Source organism: Myxocyprinus asiaticus, chromosome 32 (assembly GCF_019703515.2).
Source record: "Myxocyprinus asiaticus isolate MX2 ecotype Aquarium Trade chromosome 32, UBuf_Myxa_2, whole genome shotgun sequence".
NCBI lineage: Eukaryota > Metazoa > Chordata > Actinopteri > Cypriniformes > Catostomidae > Myxocyprinus > Myxocyprinus asiaticus.
Genome location: NC_059375.1, coordinates 35,047,748 through 35,072,283, shown reverse-complemented (window position 1 = coordinate 35,072,283; position 24,536 = coordinate 35,047,748). Strand labels below are relative to the sequence as shown.

General features: G+C 35.2%; 1 protein-coding gene across 2 annotated transcripts; it reads left to right on the top strand.

Moving 5' to 3' along the window:
• Positions 1-72: 72 nt before the first annotated feature.
• Positions 73-24,422, top strand: LOC127422949 (protein unc-13 homolog D-like). Of its 2 annotated transcripts, XM_051666850.1 has the most exons (34): positions 83-410; positions 2,159-2,203; positions 2,295-2,345; positions 2,638-2,694; positions 2,780-2,887; positions 2,984-3,043; positions 3,618-3,684; positions 3,862-4,039; positions 4,198-4,242; positions 5,038-5,109; positions 5,230-5,299; positions 5,435-5,539; positions 5,861-5,953; positions 6,565-6,665; positions 7,776-7,893; positions 8,462-8,583; positions 10,392-10,482; positions 10,744-10,800; positions 10,942-11,039; positions 11,442-11,493; positions 11,629-11,759; positions 12,013-12,133; positions 13,513-13,665; positions 13,814-13,909; positions 14,414-14,620; positions 16,725-16,799; positions 16,910-16,989; positions 17,186-17,291; positions 17,930-18,001; positions 18,586-18,669; positions 18,759-18,879; positions 19,362-19,485; positions 20,889-21,085; positions 23,778-24,422. In XM_051666850.1, the coding sequence occupies exons 1-34, from the start codon at positions 285-287 to the stop codon at positions 23,879-23,881; spliced, it is 3,387 nt and encodes a 1,128-aa protein (XP_051522810.1). In that variant the 5' UTR covers positions 83-284; the 3' UTR covers positions 23,882-24,422. The 2 variants fall into 2 exon arrangements, with proteins under 2 accessions (XP_051522811.1, XP_051522810.1); XM_051666851.1 differs by lacking the exons at positions 20,889-21,085; positions 23,778-24,422 and adding an exon at positions 20,516-20,880 and having other exon boundaries at positions 73-410.
• Positions 24,423-24,536: the final 114 nt, after the last annotated feature.

Below are 24,536 nucleotides of genomic sequence, written 5' to 3'. Positions count from 1 at the left end.
AGAGAGGAAGGAAGATGGAGTGAAAGAACGGCAAGAGGAGACACCGTTGTAACAGGTTCTGATGTATGAAGAAACAGCTAAGTTGCAAGTCCGACTTGTACAGGAAACAGCAACTTCCGCAACCTACATGAGATACTGTGCTCCTAAACATGAGACTTTCATAAAGACTCAATGATTCTATTCATTTTGGTGTTTTACTCTTTGATACGGCAAAAAAGAGAAACAAGTAGCATTTGATAAACACATTGTTTATCTAGTTTTCAGGAGGGCTGAATAATCGGACAATGAGTCTCTTTCAAGTGAAGGTCAGAAACAGCTGTAAAGGGAGTGACGGGCTTGCTAAAAACATGGTACCAGTCCAAGATGGGGCATCCAAACAAAGGGAAAGCCTACTTATTCCCCCTAAAGAGGTTAGTATAATTGCATTTTTTATCTTTTTTTATTAATCATATAAATCATGATTTTATTTATAACATAAAATTATAAGATATACAAAATTCATAAAATATAACATTGTCACTTTGATCTTTGAGTTTTATGCACTGAAGTAAAAGAGGAAAGTCTCAACATTTCAATGATTATATCTCGCAACTGCGTGGAGTAGATACCAAAATATTAGCCTATATTATTAAAAAGCTAAAACTTTCTCTTTTTACTTGAGTGCATGAAACTCAAAATGTATTTCTGGGTCAAAGTGATACAAAAAAATTGAGCAGGTCACATATTATTATTATTAATAATGTCAGTACGATCAAAACAATACATTTTATAGCATATTTTGAAAGGTAAGTGTAATGCATTGCATGTTACATCTACATCCTAAGTTGTGTTATCAGTTATAAATATGTATGGTAAATATGTGTAATGTATTAGATATAAAAATAGGATAATTGTAGCATGTTCTGTAACAGTTGAACACATGATCATTGCGAACAGTATCTGTTCCAGCAATCTGTTGCGGTTGCTTTGTTCCTTTACAATGTTCCAAAATAGTTAAGGCAATTTTCCTGTAAGGTTATAGTGCTTCCCTTTAAACTTTGGACAATAACAAAGTGATCCAAAAAAAAAAAAAAAAACTCATCATTCACTATCATGAAGTTTCCTTATTGCTAATAATAAGGAAGTGCAATAGAGAAGACACGCAGCCATCACATATTTGCATGAGCATATTCTTTGTGGAGCCCTGCGCTTGTCATAGCTGATCACAAACGATGTCATGCAAAATTATTTTCTAAATTATTTAATTTCACTAGCTGGTTGTTTTATAGTTATTTTGGAATATTAAAGGGATCGTTCACCCAAAAATTAAAATTCTCTCATCATTTACTCACCCTAATACCATCCCAGATGTGAATGACTCCTTTCTTCTTCTGAACACAAATGAAGTTTTTTAGAAGAATTTCTCTCTGTTGTTCCTCACAATGCAAGTGAATGGGTACCAAAATTGTGAAGCTCCAAAAGCACATAAAGGCAGCATAAAAGTAATCCAGACTCCAGTGGTTAAATCCATATCTTAGTGTTGGTCAAAAACAGATCAACATTTAAGTCCTTCTTTACCATCAATCTACTCTTTCACTTTTACATTTTTCTTCTTTTGTTTTTGGAGATTTGCATTCTTCATGCATATTGCCACCTACTGGGCAGGGAGGAGAATGTATAGTAAAAATATTGATCTGTTTCTCACCCACACCAATCATATAATTTCTAAAGATATAGATTTAACCACTGGAGTCATATGCATTACTTTTATGCTGCCTTTATTTGCATTTTGGAGCTTCAAATTTTTGGTACCCATTCACTTGCATTGTGAGGACCAACAGAGCTGAGATATTTTTCTAAAAACTTTCGCTTGTGTTCAGCAGAAGAAAGAAGGTCATACACATCTGTGATGGCATGAGGGAGAGTCAAGACATAATGTTCATTTTGGGTGAACTATTCTTGTACTTTAAGAATACAATACTTGCCATTCAGACATTTTATTATGCCATGAATCTACATCTGTGATTAAAGATTTGTGTTTAAATATATGTTGGCAAACAACAGTAGTTTTTACATGTTATTTTACAATATTTTGGGCCTGATAATTGCAAAATGTATCACCAGTAATATTGCTTTCATTTAATTTTTCCAGTTAATTTGTTTATTTCTGTCCATATAGGCCCATACGGAAAGTCCAGAGTCCAATAGGATCCGACCGAGGCAGGTATGAGGGTTCTTTCTTTCTTTCTTTCTTTCTTTAATTTTAAGAGTTTAATTTTCTTTCCTGGAATTAAAGAATTAAATTGAATTTTTAGGCCTCCCCTGCACGGAGAATTGGTATGACCAGAAGATGGAACGATAAAAAGGTATAGAACTCTTCCCTGAAGAATGCAGTTGTGCCAGTATGCATGGGTTTCCAATTCACAATACTTTCTTTTATTGATGATAGTTTTTAATTTGTTTCTAATATAAAATCCAATATCCAATAAAGGCGTTTTATCTATTAACTGAAGTGTGCCTTTGAATATTTTTCGATTATGTGATTTTTTTTTCCCCACCAAAAAGCACTTTCCTTTTTGAATGGTTGCTTTTTGAATGGACTTTTTATCATTTAAATTAGCTAAAAATAAGTATATTTGCTATATTATAATATTCAAGGATTTCAAGGACATACAGAACCCAGAAGAGAGTGAGAAGAAACATAAAGAGACAGAGGTACAGTAGTGATCCAACAGAGAGCGATAACTTCAAGTTTTTTCCTGTGAATTGTTTCGAATAATGACCATTATTGTCCCTGCAGCTCAAGCCACTGTACAGGGAACTTCTGTACACAATCACTCATCGATTAGGAAAAACACACACAAAAGAGAAATACAGTGCCAAAGAGTTGCAAGACTACATCAGAGAGGTAAGCCAACACACACTTTTCTCACTCACAAAAATGTGTTAGTAGTCTCAGTTGATGTAATGGATTTTTAAGTCTTAAATATTCATTCTCACTCAGGCATTTTCCATGACAGAGGCAGAGCATGAAAGCTTGAGTGAAAAAGTCCAAAGCTCATTGGTAAGAAAAGTGTCAATATATTTGAACATAAATCACTATGACATAAAATAATCTTTTACATTGTATAGGATGTACAGTCAGCCAGTAATTACCACAAATAAACCATGACAAGGTGATCAAGACCCTGACACCCCAAGGATCTTCTTGTATCACCCTGAAGGACCTTATTTTGCGTTAATGACCCACTGACTGTACATTATTCCACTTAAATACATGGCTACTTACCAAATTCATGAAGAAATGGACATAAAAATATCGATTTGAGTTGAAATATATATATATATATATATATATATATATATATATATATATATATATATGAAAAAAACATGAGAGATGATACATGAAACTAGTATAGCTATGTAGGAAATAAGTTGCCTTGGACACTGGTCAATTATACAGATTAGCAGTCATTATGCAAAAATATTTGACAGCAGAATGCTGCAATGAACCACCCAGAATCAAGTATTCCAGAAAGCCATGTAATTTTTTCAGCCTCTAATACATGATGTTTATGTTGTTTCATGCTGTATTATTTATTTTATATACTGTATGTAAATCTCTCCATGGTTAGATTCCAGTCTACTGCCTGATGGTTACAGTGAAGCAAGCCAAAGGTATTCTTGGGAAAGATGTCAGTGGTAAGATTTTATCTGTGTTTTGTTGAGTGAGGGTTGATCATTTTTACATTATAGTATGCAAAAAATTACAGAACATCATGTAATGAATTGAATGTATTTATCCCTAAATAACTGATTTAAAGTATAAACTATATCAAGACAAGCCTTCTACATGTATCTAACCCATTTTTATAACAGGATTCAGTGATCCATATTGCCTGCTGTCGATGCTACATGAAGACAAGGAGCCTCATAGTGCCGGCTCTTCACACAAACCCCAGAAAGCAGTAGTGCGGAACTCGGCTAAAGGGCAGGTGTTCCAGACAAGCATAAAGAAACAGACCCTCAACCCCATCTGGGATGAGACCTTCAAACTGTGAGTACACAGAACTGACTTCTAAACTTCTGTAGCCTTTTTAGAGTATTTGACCAGCTGTTCCTATAACGCATTGGCCTTAAATGTATTCGAATGTATTCTAAGCATGAATTTGGACATATATTTATCATTTTACCTAAATATTTGATTTCTTACAGGGAGTTTGACGACATCTCAAGTGTCAATTTCCACATCGAGATGTGGTAAGGGATCAGAACTGATCATATTATGCTCTCATAGTATTGTCAGTGTTGAGGCATATTGGAGAGTAATTGATTACCTGTAATCTAAATGCTTGTAACAGGATTTCATTACTTTTAAAATTATGCATAATCAGATTAGTTACTTATAATGGATTACATGATAACATTTTTATTACATTACCAATCAGCCAGTGCAATAACTAGTGCAGAATTTACTGATAATGCTCCTAAATTACTGATAATGCAACTGCATTCTTCTGCACCATGGACATGCACATCGGCCCATGCTTCAGGATGGCAGAAAAAGCACCTGTCATAGGTCAAGGCCACACCTTCTCATGAATAATTATGAGGAGATACAAATTGTACATCTCTACAACATATCTAGAGACTTTCACTCATTATTTATATCAGTCGGGTCACTCAAAACAAACTTTTTGTTTTGGAATTTTTATAGTGCCACAGAGACAGTTTTTTACAGTTTTTGAGGAAATAAATCCATGACTGGTTTACTTACAATTGTTTCTGCATATTAAGCTGGGACAGAAGAAAGTATTTTAATGGAGAAAAAGTTACACACTTCAGCTTTATAAGATTTTCATCAAAACATACAATGGCTAATCCAAAAGTAATCCGAAAAGATGTTATCTAAAAGATTAAAATTTCTAATTACAATATGAGTCTTGTAATTTGTAACCAATGTCGGTTTACATTTCAGGAGTAATCTACCTAACACTGAGTATTAATTTAGTGTATGTTTTAATTCTAAAGATCTCAAAAATGTTTGATTTACAGGGACAAAGATGAGGAGGTGTCACTAGTGCAAAAACTTGATGAGTTTCGCACACACATCCAAGGACTTAAAAGGTTTAAAACAATTATATAACACACTTTAAAAACCTTCAATTTATAAAAACACATAAACAATGCCTTTAAAGTGCCGTTGGCATTTCGTATTATGCTGTGTGTCAAATTATTTCATGACAGGATGATAAAGGATGCAAGAAAGGAGAAAGGCCAAGATGATTTTTTGGGTTATGTTGTTCTGAAATTAAAGGTATTGTGCATTACACTAGTCAAGATTGCATCATTTTCAATTTCCATATATTAGGACTTAACAGTCCAAAACACACAGACTGATTTTATGTATTTTTGTTACCTGTGGTGCTTTAAATTTGTATGTTGTGGGCAGGACTTGCATTGCACAGAGGACAACTGGTTTACCCTGGAGCCCCGAACAGAGACATATCCAGACAGAGGACAGTGTCATCTTCAGCTTAAATTCATTCATAAAGAGGTGAGAGCTTTGCATTTCTCATGTGTTAATTAGTTTTGTTCACACTGAGACCATGTCAGTGATAAGATATAACATAGCATGCGATCTGGATGAAAGTGTCTGATAATTGAACAAATTAAACATACAGTATATGCTTTTTTGCTGAATCCATTTGTAGACTGCCTCTGCCTAAACAGACAAAACCAGAGAAAAACATTGCAACCTGACCATTATACTCTCTTAAAATACTTAAAATATATTTTTTTCTGCATTTACTCTGGATTAACTGACTCAAAGAAATTAATAAAGCCATTATTCTAATAGTTGATTTACAATTGACAGCGAGATGAAACCCTGAGTTCTGGAAGGAGTCATTATGTGAACTACTGTGGCATCCTGCAACAGTTTGTTCAAGCCCATATCTCTAAGCAACAGGTACATTCCCACCTCACACTGAAAGTCTGTACCTATCATCAGTGTGTGATGAAAAGACAAAGTAATGTTGAGAATATAATGAATGCTTGCTAATGATTCTGTAATATGAGACCAGCTGTGGTATGGCAGATTCTAGTCCTTTAGAAAGCCTTTGTGATAAAACAAATTTTTGTGGTAATCAGTATTATGCCACAAATGCTGTTGATCGAGCTTAACTTGTATTGAACCGGGAATATTCCATTAACAGAGAGTTAAATTAGACATCTATAAATGTTTCTGTAGACATTATGAAAGATCTTGTTAAATTACTTAATGGGAGATTAAAACCACCACTTGTTGTGTAGGTTTACAGCTCAGTCATGCAATACTGTTTAAATACAATATTCTGTTTATATACCAAAAAGGTTCAGCTTAACTATTCATTTCACAACTTTGTCTGTGTTTGACTATGAAAACTAGATTGAATCAAGTGTGATGTACAACAGATTGCTTTTGACATTTTGGAGCATGGAAGCACTTTAATTGCACCAACCTCCATTGTTAAGCTTTCAGTTTCTTTATCACTCTACCTCTTTTTCTTTTTTTAATCTTACTCCTTTGTTACCGTTCAGGACAGTAACCCATGGAAAGGAGAGCTGTGTGGGGAGGGGACGGCCCTGCTTGAGTACTACGCCACTCAGAATGACATTTCACCTTTTCTTCAAGACTTGGCGTAAGCACCAACATGTCACATGTTATGCTATGCATGATAAATTTATTTGAGAACAAGACTGATCTTGTGAAAATTATGTGACTGTGGCAACATTTTTGCAAAATAATGTAATGAAGTTCCTTACACATATCGCTGCAATGCCATGGTGAAATGTTCACTGTGAGGAACTAAAAGCAGATCAAATGTTCTCCCAAACAGAGTTTTTTAAGGTTATTGCTCTGCTGAGTTTGAATCAACAAAACCTACCTCCCTACCATAAATCTTAAACCTGCTTACCTGTCATGCGTGCCAAATTGCAGGTCAGCCTAATCAAACCGTTCCTCCTGCATCCCTTGACCCAATCCCTGTGATGAGAGAACCGTTTGAATGGTTGATTATTGATTGTGTTGGGCTATTACCTAAATCCAAATCCCGGACGAGCCCCCAATTGTTTCTCCTCTCCAACCCTTGACTGGGGAGGACGTAACAAACCTAACCGATATTGTTTTACAAGCAAATGTGACATGAAAAACACAATTGCTGAAGTAGCCACATAATCTTTTGGTGCTTCTATGACACTTTCAGCTCACGTGTCGATGCGATCTTCAGGACTCGTGCACTGTGCAGCGTTCTATCAGTTGAGCCAGGCAATTTGATCGTGCTTTAACAAGCTTGTAAATGTAGTTGGTTATGTAATGCAAATGTTAAAACATATTGCCTTACAAGTCATGCTATAATGTGAGTTCATTGAGTGAGGAATATGGCAAAGTATATGAATGTGAATTGAAAATCTGCTGTTTTACTTGTGATTTGTGTGAAAGGGAATAAAGGTCATTGTTGTTGTAGCGCCTCTAGTGTTCATTTCACCAGGAAACTGACACAAAATGTATAACAAGTCACATAAAAATTATTAGCAAAAATGTAAGTATAGTAACATGATTGTATGAGACCATGTTGCAAAAAAATAAGGGTTTATACACTTACATGTTGTTCCACTACATACTCAGTCAGTTGAACTCAATGATAACATTTATGCATTTCAGACTGCAGTTTACTTGTAACGAATGGAATAAATGCTGATTCATTTAAATCTCTTTTGCATACGTGTGGGTTGTTTGTGGGGCTATACAGGAAGTGGGTCGCATACAGTAAACTGTACCAAAACCTAGAGGTGGACTCAACGGTGCTTTTTCAGCAGCTAACCAGTATAGAGTATCACTGGGACCATCAGGAACTTCCCCAACAACAAGTTAGTAATTCTTGCTAAAACTTTTGCCCATGAGATATGACATTTTAAAAGACACAGTTTTCAGAGTGGGTGTAGATGCACAGAATTAGAAAAAACTTTCTACAGTAAATCATGAACAGTTTATGTTGCAACAGTACAGTTTTGCATGATGCGTTAGCACTTTACCACAGAAATGATCAGCAAGTTGATATAATATTGTCATGCCAAAATGAAAACACAAATGAGACAGTTGTTGAGTAAGAGTATAGAGCTATTAGATAAACTTGGATGGCATAGATCAGATAATTTGGTCTTGGAAGACTTTGAGGACAAATGTTTGAGTTCTTATTGACTCTTTGACGTTTGATTGCAAACTTTTGAATCTTAGCAGATCTAAGTACAGTTTGTGACATTGTTGAAACTCTAGAGGAGACATGAGGTTATGTGAGGAAAGTTTGACATTTCATCAGCTTTGTTATGTAGGCTACTGTCATGTTAAACTAAAATTCTAATATCAAGTTTCCTTTTTACAATGATTGTACAAAGACCATAATGACATCTGTGTGTGCATGCATGTGTGTGGTTAAAGAAACAGGAGTTAGGTGATTCTCTGCATGGGTTTCTGCAGTATGGGCTCTGCTTGGTGTCCAAATACAGAGACATCTATTCTCCAACCCCCAAAACAACACCACGGCTACATACACTGCTGAGGTAACACACACATGTTTGTTTTCTATCGTAGTGGGGACATTCAATTGCATTCTGTTGATTTTGTACTGAGCTAATAGCATTTTCTAACCCTTAACTCTACATAGAAACCTAACCCTCACAGAAACCTTCTTGCATTTTTAGATTTTCATTAAAACGTTATTTAGTTTGTGAACTAAACCATTTTCTTCATGGGGACCTTTTGTTGATTCACTCATAGTAGGTAATTTCAGGTTTTAGTAAAAAAAAAAAAAAAAAAAATACAATAAATCCTAACTATTGATATAAATTTTTTTAATTGACTTGTTGTTGTAAGTTAATGATCTTTTCCATCCCCTAATCATACCCCTTCCCTAATTCTCAATTACTGTAAAATTATTTAGTATGTTTATAAAGCTTTTTCCTTGGGATTGTTTTCTGGTCATTACAATAAAGTAAAATCATGTTAAATTTATGGTAAAATACCATCAATAAAATTAACTTTTTATTTTTTATTTTTTAATACAGGGACCGCATTTTAGGTATCACGGGATGTCATATTGATGCCTGCATATTTTACGGTTCACTGTCGTTAATATTATTAAATGATATAAACGTAATATACTAACCTTCTGGAACTATAAAAATCTGCTTTTTACATTGAAATATATTGCTAAACACCATATACCCTTCCACGAGCAATGATCAATACACATGTAAAGAAACACCATCAGGGTCACACATGTGACACTAAAATAATGCAATAAACATAAATTAAACTATATAAAATCTAACATAGAACACCCTAATGCACATAACTGATATAAAAAATAAGAAGAAACATAACAACTGTATTTGCATAAAATATAATGAAATGTGATGGGTCACGCAGACAATTTTGGGAACGACCGATTATTGTTTTTCATTGTAATTTTAAAAATTGTTTACTGTAAAAGTATATTTATTCTCTTTTTAAAAATATTATAAATTTTTACCGGTAATTATACAGTAAAATCATTCTTTTCACATCTAAAAAAACATATATTTTTTATAATATTTACATGTATTGTCTTGTTAAATATATTATTATTTTTTACTCTAAATGCTAAGGTTGCTAACCTGTTAACCATTTAATGCTTTTTTACTGTAGCATAAAAATAAAAATAAAAAAAAGAGACATTTTTTACAGGCGATATTAGGTTTTAGGAAAAAACTTAAAAACTTTAGTTAAAAAAAACATAAAAGAAAAAAGAAACAAAACATATATATGTATAAAAGAAAAGAAAAAAAGATTAGAAAATGGTAACACTTTACAATAAGGTTTCATTTGTTAACATTAGTTAACAACATTAGTTAACATAAACTAACAGTGAACTACTTTTACAGCATTTATTAATCTAGGTTAATGTTAATTTGAACATATAATAATACATTTTTAAAATCAAACGTTTTATATTTTAAAGTTAGTTAATGCACTTTGAACTAACAATAAACAACTGTATTTTAATTAACAAACATTACAAAAGATTAATAAATGCTGTAAAAGTATTGTTCATTGTTAGTTAATGATAGTTAATGCATTAACTAATGTTAACGAATGGAACTTTATTGTAAAGTGTTACCACAAATATAATAAAAAGAAAACTGTGTAAGACAATCAGTGTTCACAAATTTTATATATGTATATATACAGTACGGTGTACTATATTACTATATGGACACACACAACCATGTATAACTTAAATAATCTGTCAATTAATAATAATCTGTTTATCTGTATTATCATGCAATTTTCTCATAATGTATTTCTATGCTTTTATGTGTTTTTGTAGGGTTCTTGTCCAGATTTGTAAAACTCGAGCATTTCAGAAACTAAATCCTGCTAATTTTGACTTACATGTTGAGGTCATCGATGCTGTTGCTGTGAGTACCAAAAAAAAGAATTCTATATATTAAATCACAATAAAAATCCCTGTTTGCACACCTGTTCAAAATTGTGTGTTTGCTTTATTTATGAGTGTGACTTAATTTAGGTATTTAAAATTACATCTACACAGCTTATGGGAATTTAGATATTTAAAATGAGCTTTTGCTTTTTTTCTTAATTGGTAGATTTTATTCAATGATGGCTATTGAATAAAGGTATTTTATTCAGTCATTTCAAGCATGCTCTTTGTCTCCCAGACTGGCACAGTAGAGTGGTTTAACATCAAAAAAGGTTTACATCAGCCCATGACTAAGGTAAGAATCCTTTTATTCTATATCTATACAAAATATATAGTATTCATCCTACATTTTGTGTTATTATTACATACTGCATTAACTTTGCTCATCTCCAGACACTTCTATGAGTGTTGGTTAATTCTAAGCACTCTTTGACAGGATCTGCTGGAAACTGTCAGCGCTCTCTCTCGGTTGATTGGAGAAGTGCAAGAAGACATCCGGTTCAGTAAAGATGTCTGGAACAAGGTGTTTGTCAGGTAAGAATAATGAAACTCTTGGTTTTAACTAATTTTTGCATTTTAAATTTAACTAATGCATATTTAATGTCATGTATATACAGTAAACATTTAGCTTGGATGCAGGCCTTGCTTGCTCTTTTTCTGGTGGAAACTTCTATCCATCGGATCAACAATTTATTTGAATTAATTATTTAGGTGTTGAGGTAATTTCCTAAGTTTTCTTTGCCATTGGTAGCAGCCACACCTGTGCCTGTAGTACGTTTTACATTTACAATACATTTAGAGTTCCTAGCTCCAGTACAAGATCAGCCACTATTAAACAAACCTTCTAAATAAATGGATTGTTTGTTAATAATTTGATATTACTGATAACAAGTCATGACTTCACTCTCCTTTTAACAATTTTCTTTCTTTTTTCAGTGCTGTGCAGTTGGATGTTTTCACTGTAGTTTACCATAAGCTTGACTCCCTGGTGAGAATCAGGAATATACTGTACATCAAAAGTTTTGTGTATTACTTCTCTGTTAAGTGTTTCTCTGTGATCAGTAGATGTTATCAGTTGTCCCTCAACTGTTGTATTTGTGTTTGTGTGTGCACATGTGTACAGTTGGCTGATGAGTTAAAAGCTACATTCTCTCAGTTGGAAAATCAAATGGATCAGCCGCTGGCGAACAGCCTGTTTCCTGTGTATCTTGCCTTGCAAGCAATACACAAAGACAAAGCCTTCTTACAAAAAAGGTCAGATGTTCACCAATGTTAATATTTCATCTATATGCATTTTTAGCAGCAGATTGAGTCTCGCAATCTGCTGTTACCCCTTGAAATGTTACATTAGCATAATATATATATATATATATATATATATATATATATATATATATATATATATATATATATATATTAATCTGTTAACTGTAAATCTCATGTTCTTCATAATTTTCTAAGCATCTAAGCATAAAAGACATAGTTTAAATTGCTGTAAACTGTTTAGGGGGAAGTTGCTGCAGCTCACAAGTTTCCATGAGGACTTCAGAGATGCTCTTCCATACTGGTTAAACAAAGCCTTTAGCACCACAATGGAGAGGGTGGAAAAGGCCGTACAAGTGGATCAGGTACGACCATCAATCTGAAACACTTTCAACACCATGTAAGGCAAAGTCAAACATCTTTCTTTTTTACCAATTAAACAGCCCGTTAAGCAGCTCTAACTGCTATTGGTGCCTGCTAGAAATTTCAGCTCATTCATGTCAAAATCAAAACCTATTTACAAATGTAATGCGCATCTGTAGTCGTATTGGACACAATTTATCAGTGCTCATTATTCTTAAGAAAAACATTTTTTTGGAATTTGTAATCGTTCATCAAAATGTAACCATTATGTAAATTTAATATCATGTAAATACAGTAGACATTTAGAAATTTCAGCTTACTCATCTCAAAATCAAACCCTATTTACAAACGTAATGCACATTTCTATTCTTATTGTACACAATTAATCAGTGCTCATTATTTCAAAGGAAAAAAAAAATTGTCTTTGTAATCATTCATCAAAATGTAATTATCACTCACAGGGCCGGCCCATCCTACAGGCGATACAGGTGACCGCCTAGGACACCAACGTGCCTGAGGGGGCCCTGCGAACATGGGCAAAGTAAACGAACAAGTCATAAGATTGAGAAATATTGATGACTTTTATTTTGAAATTCCCCACAGTCCAATGGTTTCTAGAGGGCACACACATAGGACAATGTGCAACATGCGTGGACCTGATCATTACACATACAAATCACAATGACGGTGAAAACTAAAAACATCATATTACGTATACATCTAACATCATGTTGTGAAAAAAAAAAAGCTATTGGACACGTTATTTGTCATATACCGAGCTATACAGTATAGTGCTTCATTTTTAGTGCTTTCTATTAAAAAAATCTGCTCATTACATTTGCTAGGGTTCTATGGATGTTTTAAAGTTATGAAAATTTTCACACTGGGTGGCTCATTTTCAGGATTTCACCTAAGGCCCCACAAACCCACAGGCCGGCCCTGATCGCTCGGCCTCTGAAACAACTTTTCTTTTTGGCTGACATCACCAAGCCCTCTTATTTTTCAGCTCCTCCCCTTCAACCACCTGTAGACACCACTTTTCATGATCCAGCCACATCCTGTTCCCTTCAGAAATATTTCTGATAATGGAAGTATGGATTGTGCATGTCAACTATAAGATGTAGAATTACATTTAATATTTATCACCTAAATATGTAAAAAAAATAAAATAATAATTTGTGCCATTTAAAAACTGCACTTGAAAAAATGCATCGTTGTGCTAAAAAGCGTTCGGTCTGAATTCCCCTAATGCATGTTTAGCTTATCTGGAAAAAACAGGCAGTTATTTACAGCAAACTTTATTTTAACATACATGATACATGTAAAGAAAGCAGCTACTGGTCAGTTACACTCCCATAAACACTTTCTCTCCTTCTTGCAGTTGCAGCCACTGCAAACCGGAACAGTTCCCATCAAGCACAGCTCTTCTGCAGTGGACATTGCAGCATGTTTACATCCTATTGCACAGCTCTGGGAACAGTTGAGCTGGCCTGATCCGGAGGAGGCCTTCATGCTTATGGTCAAACTCACAGAGGTGGGCATACACCTTCTTCTTCTTTTTTTTTTTGTCATTTTAGCATTTCATTAAACTGTGATATGCATGAATATAGACTGCACTATGTTTACAGTGCGGTCACATAACTCCACTTTAAACGTGTGTGCTTTTTGTGTTTCTGTTACAGGATGTGTGTAAGATTGCGTCAACATACTGTCAGATGCTGAAGGCTCGTGTGAAGGAGCTCTCTGTAGACTCAGATCATGGCAGTGCTATAAACATGGTAAGCTGTTGATGAAAGAATATATGACAAAACTATATTCATTGAACATACAGGTCAAACTCCAATTCTGTTTTTTTTTTTTTTTTTTTTCATCTATGTTTAACCATCTGATTAGTAAAGCTTTATATAAGCTCATATAAGGTCAGGTTTGGGGGGAACTCAATGGAAAAGTTTAAGAATCTGCCATTTAAAAACCCATCTTGACTGACCACTAATATGAATATTGGTGGGCACATGTCTCTATTTCACTATTATAGTCACTATTATACTATTATAAGACTATTTCACACTGTTAGAAAAATGGCATTTGTAAAAAATCGACTGAATTTTTTGCATCTAGCAAATAGTGTGTAGCATATTCAGTCTGGTTTGTTGATTGGCATTGGTGTGTGATACTTGATCCTGTTTTTTTTTTAATGTTGTTGAGACTCTCGATGTATGTGGTCTCTCTGACCATCTGAAAGTGGTTGTAATTTCATCTCTTCCTGGTTTATGCATCTCCAGTTATGTGTAGTGGTGAATGATCTGGAGCATCTGCACACTGTTTTGACACGCCTACCACAGCAGCTGAACTGGGAGGGGCTTCGGGAACGTACGCGGCATGGGATTGGAGAGGCTCAGTTCCAGAACACGCTTCCATCGCAGCTGCAACACACACAGTCCGCCCTTAACCGAGAGATCCGCACTGCGGTTGACACACTCGGGAAGAAGGTATCGTAACCATAATGTAATCTACGGCATCAGTTTGAATCTATGGGAGATTATACTGGATTCTGTTGGGACATAAACGTGCCCTTTATCATATCCTATCTTAATGTGCATAGACAACTAAAAGAAAGCCATTTGTAGGTTGATTTCACCAAAAAGTGTAAACACTGTGACACTTTGGTGCTTTCAACATTATTTGTTTGTGAGGTCAGACGTAGCAACATTAAGTTTTGGGAAAGCATATAGTTTTTTACGAACAATGGAATGCGGATGAGTACATTGATAAGAAAAACCCTTTGTGAACCTTTTCAAATTAGCTGGTTTTCTGCATTAATTGGTCATAAAATGTGATCTCATCTTCATCAAAGTCACAAGTATAGACAAACACAATGCTAACAACATCCCATTAAACATTCACAGTGCTGTGGAAAAACTAAGTGAACCCTTGGATTTAATAACTGGTCAATCCTGCTGTGACAGCAATAACCTCAACCAAGCGTTTCCGGTAGCTGCGGACTGATATGCGGTGCCCTTTTGACACCATATGAAGTGCCGCGTGTTCTTCCCAACCAATTCAACCTTAGATTCCTCAGTCCACAAAACATTTTCCCAGTAGTGTTGTGGAGTGTCAACGTGATCTTTGGCAAACTTCAGACATGCAGCAATGTTTTTGTTGGAAAGCAGCAGCTTCCTTCGTAGTGCCCTGCCATGGACACCATGCCTGTTTAATGGTTTCAGTTTAACAGACTCACGAACAGAGATGTTAACCAGTTCCAATTATTCCTTCAAGACTTTAGTTGGCATGGTCCACGTCAGCAGATGCTTCTTTTGAATAGCAAACTCAAAAATGTTTGAGTGTTTTTTATTATTCAAAGTAGCTCTTACCCACACCTCCAATCTCGTTTCACTAATTGGATGCCAGGTTTGCCAACTCCTGACTCTAATTAGCTTTTGTTGATGTCATTAGACAAAGGGTTCACATACTTTTTCTTGCCACTGTATTTGGGAAGCCTGTTTGAAAACAGTAAATGTTAGAAGTTGACCGATAGTGGATTTTGCTGATACTGATAACTAAGGTGGTGGAAAAAGCCGATTACTGATTAATGGGCCGATAGTTTTCAGAATCAATATATAGAATGTAAAAAAAAAAAAACTTAGTCTTTCTTTACTATGATGGGCACAGACATAAGGGATACAATAGTCAAAAATGAATAAAATCCCTAATGCAGTTTGTGCAACCACAATCCCAATAATAACCTGAAAAAAATTCAGATTTGTTGCATAATGTGGGACTTTTAACTGTAAACAAGCCCAAAATATACTCACTTATTTTTGGACTCTTATTTTGAAATGACAGAGACTTAGCTCCATTAAAATGCTCTATATTTAATTTTTTACCAAATTAAGATTTTTTATAGCCTATATATTCACCAGATTAAGGATTATATATGTATCTATATAAAAAGCCACTATTATACTGTAGAATCAAGCTGTTCTAACTGTATAATCTTCCACAGAGGAACACAGAGGAAAAAAAAAATATTTACAAACGCTATCAGCATTGACTTTTTCTGATAACCGATAGTTCCAAAAAGCAACTATCGGCACCAATTAATTGGTCAAACCGATATATCGGTCTATCTCTAGTAGACACTAGTTTGAATAGAAATACACACTGCAGCTTTAACTTAGGGCTTCCTAACTCTAATGATTGACCATGATGGACTGTTTGGTGGTCTTCCACCTGACCATATTTAACCTCATCTGTCTGAATTCTTTTTATGTAAAAAATACTGTTTGCAAAGTATTACAGGAATTATTGAGTCTTGGCGCTTATTGGAGATCTACAGGACTCCTGTTGAAGACTGTGTAGTCCAAAAGATATGTATGTTTGAGTTTTTGTTTTGTTTTGTGAGGGGGGGACTGATATGTTATAATCTCTCACATCTTCATGGGCTCTTCCTGAGGAGATGATGCAATAAGCCACTTTCTTCAGAGTAAGAGGTCTGTTTTTCTGTGAGAGTAAGAAAGCTACAGTACACACTAATGCTTACAGAATATACATAGCTATAACACATTATACCATGTCTGTCTTCTCTCTAAATAGCTGAAAAGAGATATTGAGATACACGTTAGCAACATGGCTTCACGTCATAGGCTTCCCTCCAGATCGACAGAAGAGGTAAGGCCAATGTTTTTCAGTTTTTATGTTTTTTCAGCGTAATCACTTTGATGTATAAACTGACATTATCTCTAAAGTGTACTGAGTTTGTGTGACTCTCTTGTCTCTAGGCTGTGGTTCCTTTAATGAAATATCTGGAGACAGAACTTCAGTATATGAATGAAAATCTGGTACAAGAAAATTTTAACAGGTATCTTAACCATATCTTTCACACAGATAGTACGCATGACAGAGCTCATGACAGTCCTGTGCTCGAGCCCCTTTATTATGGATAGCAAGCCAAATCTATTTACCTTAATGTGCTCCAGGATTCGAGAAATAAAAAATAAAAAATGTAAGCATACAGCATTTTGATTGTCATTCTCTCTGTCTTTCTCTTGTATAAGTCTTCTTACACCATTGTGGATGAACTCGGTTAAGATTCTGCAACAGATGTCTACACAGGAAGACAGTAACCTGATTTACTTTCAGAGATTACTGTACACACTGCAGGTCAGATTACTCTTTTTTTTTTTTTTTTTTTTTTCAAAACCCCTAACTCTAAGTATTAAACTTCGATGCATAACTCATCCTGTACCTGTATTCAGTGTCATAAATGATACCTCAAATCATGCGGCTTGTAGAGAAGAAGTGAGCCATCACTTTTGTAAATAATCAGAATCCAACTGTTTTCGCCTGATAAAACATAGGAACCAGAATATAATAGAGACTTGTGGCTGGGCTCTTTTGACTTAGGCCAGTAAGTAACCACTTAGCAAACACCAAAAACACCATAACAACCAAATAGCAACACACTAACAACCAGTTAGAACACCTTAGCAGCCTCATAGAAATCCCCTAGCAACCACCCATAACACATTGGGCAAATTCCAATCGAAAGTGATCATCCCTATGTCCTACTCGCTCCAAAGGACAGAGCTCTTGATGTGGGCACTCTGAAGGGAGCATGGCAATAGTGTATGGATGTACCCTTCGTGAATAAAATATTTTTCTTACTTTAGTTTGAAACGACCGTTTGAGTGGTGTTGCCTTCCCACGGTGCCCTTTAAGAGTGCAAAAATGCAGTTTGGAAAATGGCCATTTTCTTCAGAAATGTACTGTAAAAAATGTATTTTATGTGTTATCGGCAGTGTTTAGAACAGTGTTTTCATGCTGAAGGGAATGGGCTTCCTCTTGAGACACTACATACTGATGAATACAAGGTCAGTCAAGATGTTTGTACTCTACATTTGTTAAATGAATATTCCGGGTTCAATACAAGTTAAGCTCAACCGACAGCATTTGTGGCATAATGTTGATTACCACAAAAAATTATCTTGACTCGTCTATCCTAAATCTAAGTTACTGTGAGGCATTTACAATAGAAGTAAATGGGGCCAATTGTTGGAGGGTTCAAAGGCAGAAATATGACGCTTATAATTTTATAAAAGCACTTACTGTACATTAATTCTTCTGTTAAAACTCATGTATTATTGGAGCTGGAAAGTTGTTTAAATTGTATTTTTTACAGTTGTTCATGGTTTGTTGACATTACATCATCATGTCGACAAAGTTGCAAAATTGGCTAACTTTACAGAAAAGGTTAGCAAACGATTTTTTTCACACTAAAATTCTGTTAACACACATATTGTTTATTGTTGTCTTGTGGCTATACATTTTTGTGGTAATCAACATTTTTCCACAAATGCTGCCAATTGAACGTAACATGTCTTGAACCCGGAATATTCCTTTAAACTTTTTTCCCCACCCTAAAATTCCTCTATCATTTTTTTTTTTTTTTTCCCAGACACTGCGAGCACACTTAACACAAAACTCTTTAAGCTGTAATCAGCTGATAGAGAAATTCTTTGAGAGAAAAGTGTGGGAACAGGTGAGTACGAGTGGAAAATCATCCATAAGTCCCAGCTAGATGTTTGCATGCATGTGTTATTGAACTGGTTTTGTCTACATTTTCAACAGAAAGTGTTTAATGGAGAGAAATATGGAGCCGTCACTCTGATCACCTCATACAAACGCTTAGACCAGAAACTGCATGTAGAGGTGCTCAACGCTGTCAACCTCACCCCTCTTGACTCAAATGGTGAGAGGACAAAGACATTTCCTTTTCTTTATGCAGGTTACCATTAAAGCCTGTGAAAATCACAAGAACATTATATAGGATGTAAGGAAGGAGAAAGTGACTCAGTTGCAACCTTGAATATTTTGGTAGATACTGTTGTGAAACTGTATGTCCCTTATAGAATACAGCAGCTCCAGAAAGTATTTGGACACTTAAGCCACACATGTATGATGTGTCATTGCATTAGAAAACAAAACACCAAAGAAAATGGAATTCATTTTAAAGAAAGGTAGCACATGCACACTTTTCAACATTTCTTAGTTAGTTCTGAGTAAAGGTCTAGCTTTATTTGTTTGCAGATGCCAGTTGGTTTGATGTTTTGTTATCTAATGCAATGGCATTCCTACATTTAACCGTGGTTTCAGTGTTCAAATACTTTTTAGGGGCAACTGTGTGTACGATGCTTGTTCATTCTATCCAGCTGGTTGTCTTGTCCTTTGCAGGTTCCAGTGATCCTTTTGTTCAGCTGTCTCTAAAACCAAAGCATGTGTTCCCTGCGATTGAGCCACGATCCACCAAGATCAAGCACTGCGATCTCCACCCATTGTTTGAAGAGTCCTTTGAATTGTGCGTAAACATACACAACTCTCACTGCCATAGCAATGTGCAATTTTACAGTTTTAGTCACAGATCAAACGTCCTGATCTAGTCCATTTAACATGTAATACTGTCTTTTTAGTGTCCAGCTATGGTTGAATTTTGAAGCTCTTCTAGGTGAATCTCAAAAAAACAGATTAAAAGAAAGAAAAAATAATAATTTCCACAAAGAAAATGAAGACAATTTTTAGGACCATTAAGGATTTTATTTATTTTTTTTTTTTTTTTTGCATTTTGTCATTTTAATGACAGTTAACCACATTTCCACTTCAAATTCTCCTTTCTGTTATCCGGTTGCTTTACTTTAGATTTTATTTTTTATTCTTTGTAGTTCTGATTATTCTGAGTGGTGATTCTTACTAGATACTCATTACTGTACAAAATTACTGGAATACAATATTTTTTACATTTAACTCAAATTGAATAATTAAAAGCAGAACAATAAATACCACTGATGTTTAAAATACAAGTTTAAGATATTAAATATAAAAGTTTTGCATTATGGTAATATAATGACTTAATGTCTCAATCCCCCCCCCCACAAAAAAATATTTCAACCAAAAATTTAAATTCTCTCATCATTTACTCACCCTCATGCCATCCCAGATGTGAATGACTTTCTTTCATTTGCTGAACACAAACAAAGAATTTCTGAATAAATCTCTCACCTATGTCGGTCCAAAAAATGAAAGCGAATGCTGGCAGAACTTTGAAGGTCCAAAAAGCACTTAAAGGCAGCATTAACATAATCTGTACAATCTGTACATCTGTGGTTAAATGCATGTCTTCGAAGTGATATGACTGGTGTGGGTGAGAAACAGATCAATATGTGTTCTTTTTTTATATAAATCTCCATTTTTACTTTCACATTAGTAGTTTTTGGCGATTCTCTAACATTTTTCATGCATATCGCCACCTATCGGGCAGGGAGGAGAATTTATAATAAAAAAGGACTAAAATATTGATCTGTTTCTCACCCACACCTATCATATCACTTCAGGAGACATGGATTTAACCACTGGAGTCGTATGGATTACTTTAATGCAGCCTTTATGAGTTTTTTGGAGCTGCAAAGTTATGGCCACATTCATTTGCATTGTATGGACCAACAGAGCTGATATTCTTCTAAAGATCTTTGTTTGTGGTCAGCAGAAGAAAGAAAGTCATACTCCTGAGGGTGAGTAAATGATGAGATAATTTTCATTTTTGGGTGAACTATTCCTTTAAGGAAATTGTAGTTTCATATTTGCTTCTTTCGATTTTGGTGTGAAATATGACACAGACAGGTTCTTGACAGTTTTGAGATTTACCTTGTATGCCTACAAGCTTTATATTCTGGTTGTGATGCTATTCCTGTCCTCTGTGGGGCACAGTCTCATTACTTTAGAGCAGTGTCAGTCTCCAGGAGCATGCCTGTTGGTGACAGTGCTGGACCATGACACTTTAAGCAGTGATGACTTTGAAGGAGAAGCGTTCCTCTCTCTGAAGGCGGTGCCTGGAGTTGGGGGCGGAGGCAATAACCCTACGCCTGCACAGATACGCCTACCTCTGATGCACCCCAAACCCAACAGTATGTCACTTACTGTTTTATGCACCCCATTTTCCACATTAACAACCAGACCACCTATACCTATATACAGTAACTTTACATCATTTACATCATATTTTGGTTTAATTTTAAACCTTATTACGTACTTTACCTCATAGATCACTTTCACTCTCAGCACACTGCATTTAAAGGAATAGTTTTCCCCAAATTAAAAATCGTGTCATCATTTACTCATCCTCATGTTGTCACTGTATTATATTCTTGCTTCCATTAAACAATAAAGGAGATGTAAAGTGATATCCTGAGCTTCTGTTATTTTTACAAGGAAAGTGAATGGCGATTTGTACTGCCAAAGTTTAAAGATTAGGAAAAAAGCACAATCAAGCATCATCAAATTGGTTGATACGACTTGCACACTTGCAGTCCTCTGAAGCCATACGATGGCTTTGTGGAAGAGATCGAAATATAAGCAGTTCAATGTTAATCTATTAATTTACTGATAATCTTCCCCTTGCCATGAGCTCGCTTATGTTCCATTTAAAAAATAGCACCTTCAGATGCATCTTGCCATGTCATTAACAGCAAACACCATTGGTTCCTCTGTGTCATTAGACTGGTTGTTACATGGCAAGTTTGAATATGCATGACTGCAAATGAGATTTGAGAGCTAAGGCAAAGGGGGAAATGATCAGTTAATGACTTAAATTTTGGTCGGTTCCTCACACAAAGCTATTGTATTTCTTCAGAAGACTTGGAAAATAGCTCACAAGCCATATGGACTACTATTATGGTACGTATTGTCCTTTTTCAAGCTTGCCAGCAAAAATCACTTTCCTTGCATGGAAAAAGAGCAGCTCGGAAATTCTGCCAAACATCTTTTGTGTTTTGCAAAAGAAAATAATGCAAGGTTGAAACATCGGGGTTAGTTAATGATGACAAAATGTTACATATATATATATATATATATATATATATATATATATATATATATATAGTACAGTTGAAGTCAGAAGTTTACATACACTTACAGTAGGTTGAAGTCATTAAAACTCATTTTTGAACCACTCCACAGATTTCATATTAGCAAACTATAGTTTTGGCAAGTCATTTAGGACATCTACTTTGTGCATGACATGAGTATTTGAGTACAATTTTTTACAGACAGATTGTTTCACTTTTAATTGACTATATCACAATTCTAGTGGGCCAGAACTTTACATACACTAAGTTAACTGTGCCTTTAAGCAGCTTGGAATATTCCAAAAAATGATGTCAAGCCTTTAGGCAGTTAGCTTCTGATAGGCTAATTGGAGTCAACTGGAGGTATATTTTGAAGCCTACCTTCTAACTCAGTGCTTCTTGCTTGACATCATGGGAAAATTAAAAGAAATCAGCCAAGACCTTAGAAGCAAAAAAATAAAAAATAAATAAATAAAATAAAAAATTGTGGACCTCCACAAGTCTGGTTAATCCTTGGGAGCAATGTCCAAATGCCTGAAGGTACCACGTTCATCTGTACAAACAATAGTATGCAATTATAAATACCATGGGACCACACAGCCATCATACCACTCAGGTAGGAGACCCATTCTGTCTCCTAAAGATGAATGTAGTTAAGTGCAAATCAATCCCAGAGCAACAGCAAAAGACCTTGTGAAGATGCTGGAGGAACCAGGTAGACAAGTATCTATATCCACAGTAAAACAAGTTCTGTATCAGCAAGTAAGAAGCCAGTGCTCCAAAACCACCATAAAAAAGCCTGACTACAGTTTGCAAGTGCACATGGGGACAAAGATCTTTCATGTTGGAGAAATGTCCTCTGGTCTGATGAAACAAAAATGTAACTGTTTGGCCATAATGAACATCGTTATGTTTGGAGGAAAAAGGGTGAGGCTTGTAAGCCGAAGAACACCATCCCAACCGTGAAGCATGGGGGTGGCAGCATCATGTTGTGGTTTGCTGCAGGAGGGACTAGTGCACTTCACAAAATAGATGGCATCATGAGGAAGGAAAATGATGTGGATATATTGAAGCAACATCTCAAGACATCAGCCAGGAAATTAAAGCTCGGTTGCAAATGGGTCTTCCAAATGGACAATGACCCCAAGCATACCTCCAAAGTTGTGGCAAAATGGCTTACGGACAACAAAGTCAAGGTATTGGAGTGGCCATCACAAAGCCCTGGCCTCAATCCGATAGAAAATTTGTGGGCAGAACTGAAAAAGCGTGTGCGAGGAGCAAGGAGCAAGGAGGCTTACAAACCTGACTTCATTACACCAGTTCTGTCTGGAGGAATGGGCCAAATTTCCAGCAACTTATTGCAAGAAGCTTGTGGAAGGCTACCCAAAACATTTGACCCAAGTTAAACAATTTTAAGGCAATGCTACCAAATACTAACAAAGTGAATGTAAACTTTTACCCACTGGGAATGTAATGAAAGAAATAAAAGCTGAAATAAATCATTCTCTCTACTATTATCCTGACATTTCACATTCTTAAAATAAAGTAGTGATCCTAAAAGACAGGGAATGTTTTCTACGATTAAATGTCAGGACCTGTGAAAAACTGAGTTTAAATGTATTTGGCTAAGGTGTATGTAAACTTCTGACTGTATACACATGTACTGTATATATATTTATGCAATCTAGCTCTAGACCATTTGTAGTATCTAAAGATTCAATACGACTTCATGCCGTCTCTTCTGCTTTTGTAGGTGACAATTTCTTGAAGTTACTTGAGGCCAGGAAAGGTGAAAGAGATGCTCAGGTCTTTGTTAAACTACGCAGACAGAGAGAAAAGCAGTCTCAAGAAGCTTAAGGACAAAAAATGGACAATGTACTCCCCCCCCATTTGTTAAAAGAAGTTGCATTATTTAAAGTTTAAACTTATAAGAGTCTTGTTTAATTATTGTACAATTATGATATTTTTAACATTTGTAATTTAAAAGTATAAATACACCCGTTTCATCCAAAAATATACATTTCTTTATTGTCTTTACAAAATCAGACTGAAACACTGTATTTGAACAAAGCTGAGCAGATGATTTCTGATGATTCACAGTGAAGCTGTTTAGAAGGGAGTCAGTCAGTTGGCCCCTTCCATATAACTTTTCCTTTAAACTGAATTCAACCAAAAACATCCAAATAAATCTTAACGCGCTGGAGTCAAGTTTTCTTCCGACTGCCTTAGCTTAAAACTGCTCTCGTGTTTGGTAATCAGTGCACGTGAATTCTATTCTTCTCCACTGATGCCTGACATTTGTACACATAAAATGTAAACTGTACTGAAAGCTGCTATTGGTTTAGTTAACAGGCAAAATTACTCAATGCAAATGCAATAAAAAAAATTTAAAAATATGCACATTAGTTCAAATAGTGTGTGTGTGTGTGCGTTCGCCTTCTTTCTCCAGGACTCCAGTTTATCATGATTCTGAAAACAAAAACCTGAGAATTCAAAGATTTCCTTTCCATTT

Excerpts from the sequence above, each read along its gene's own strand:
- LOC127422949 (XM_051666850.1), top strand. The coding sequence starts at position 285 with ATGAGTCTCTTTCAAGTGAAGGTCAGAAACAGCTGTAAAGGGAGTGAC. Across the intron at positions 2,346-2,637 it reads GAAGATGGAACGATAAAAAG|GATTTCAAGGACATACAGAA; the intron begins GTATAGAACTCT and ends ATAATATTCAAG. Across the intron at positions 16,800-16,909 it reads CCTCCAGATCGACAGAAGAG|GCTGTGGTTCCTTTAATGAA; the intron begins GTAAGGCCAATG and ends TCTTGTCTCTAG.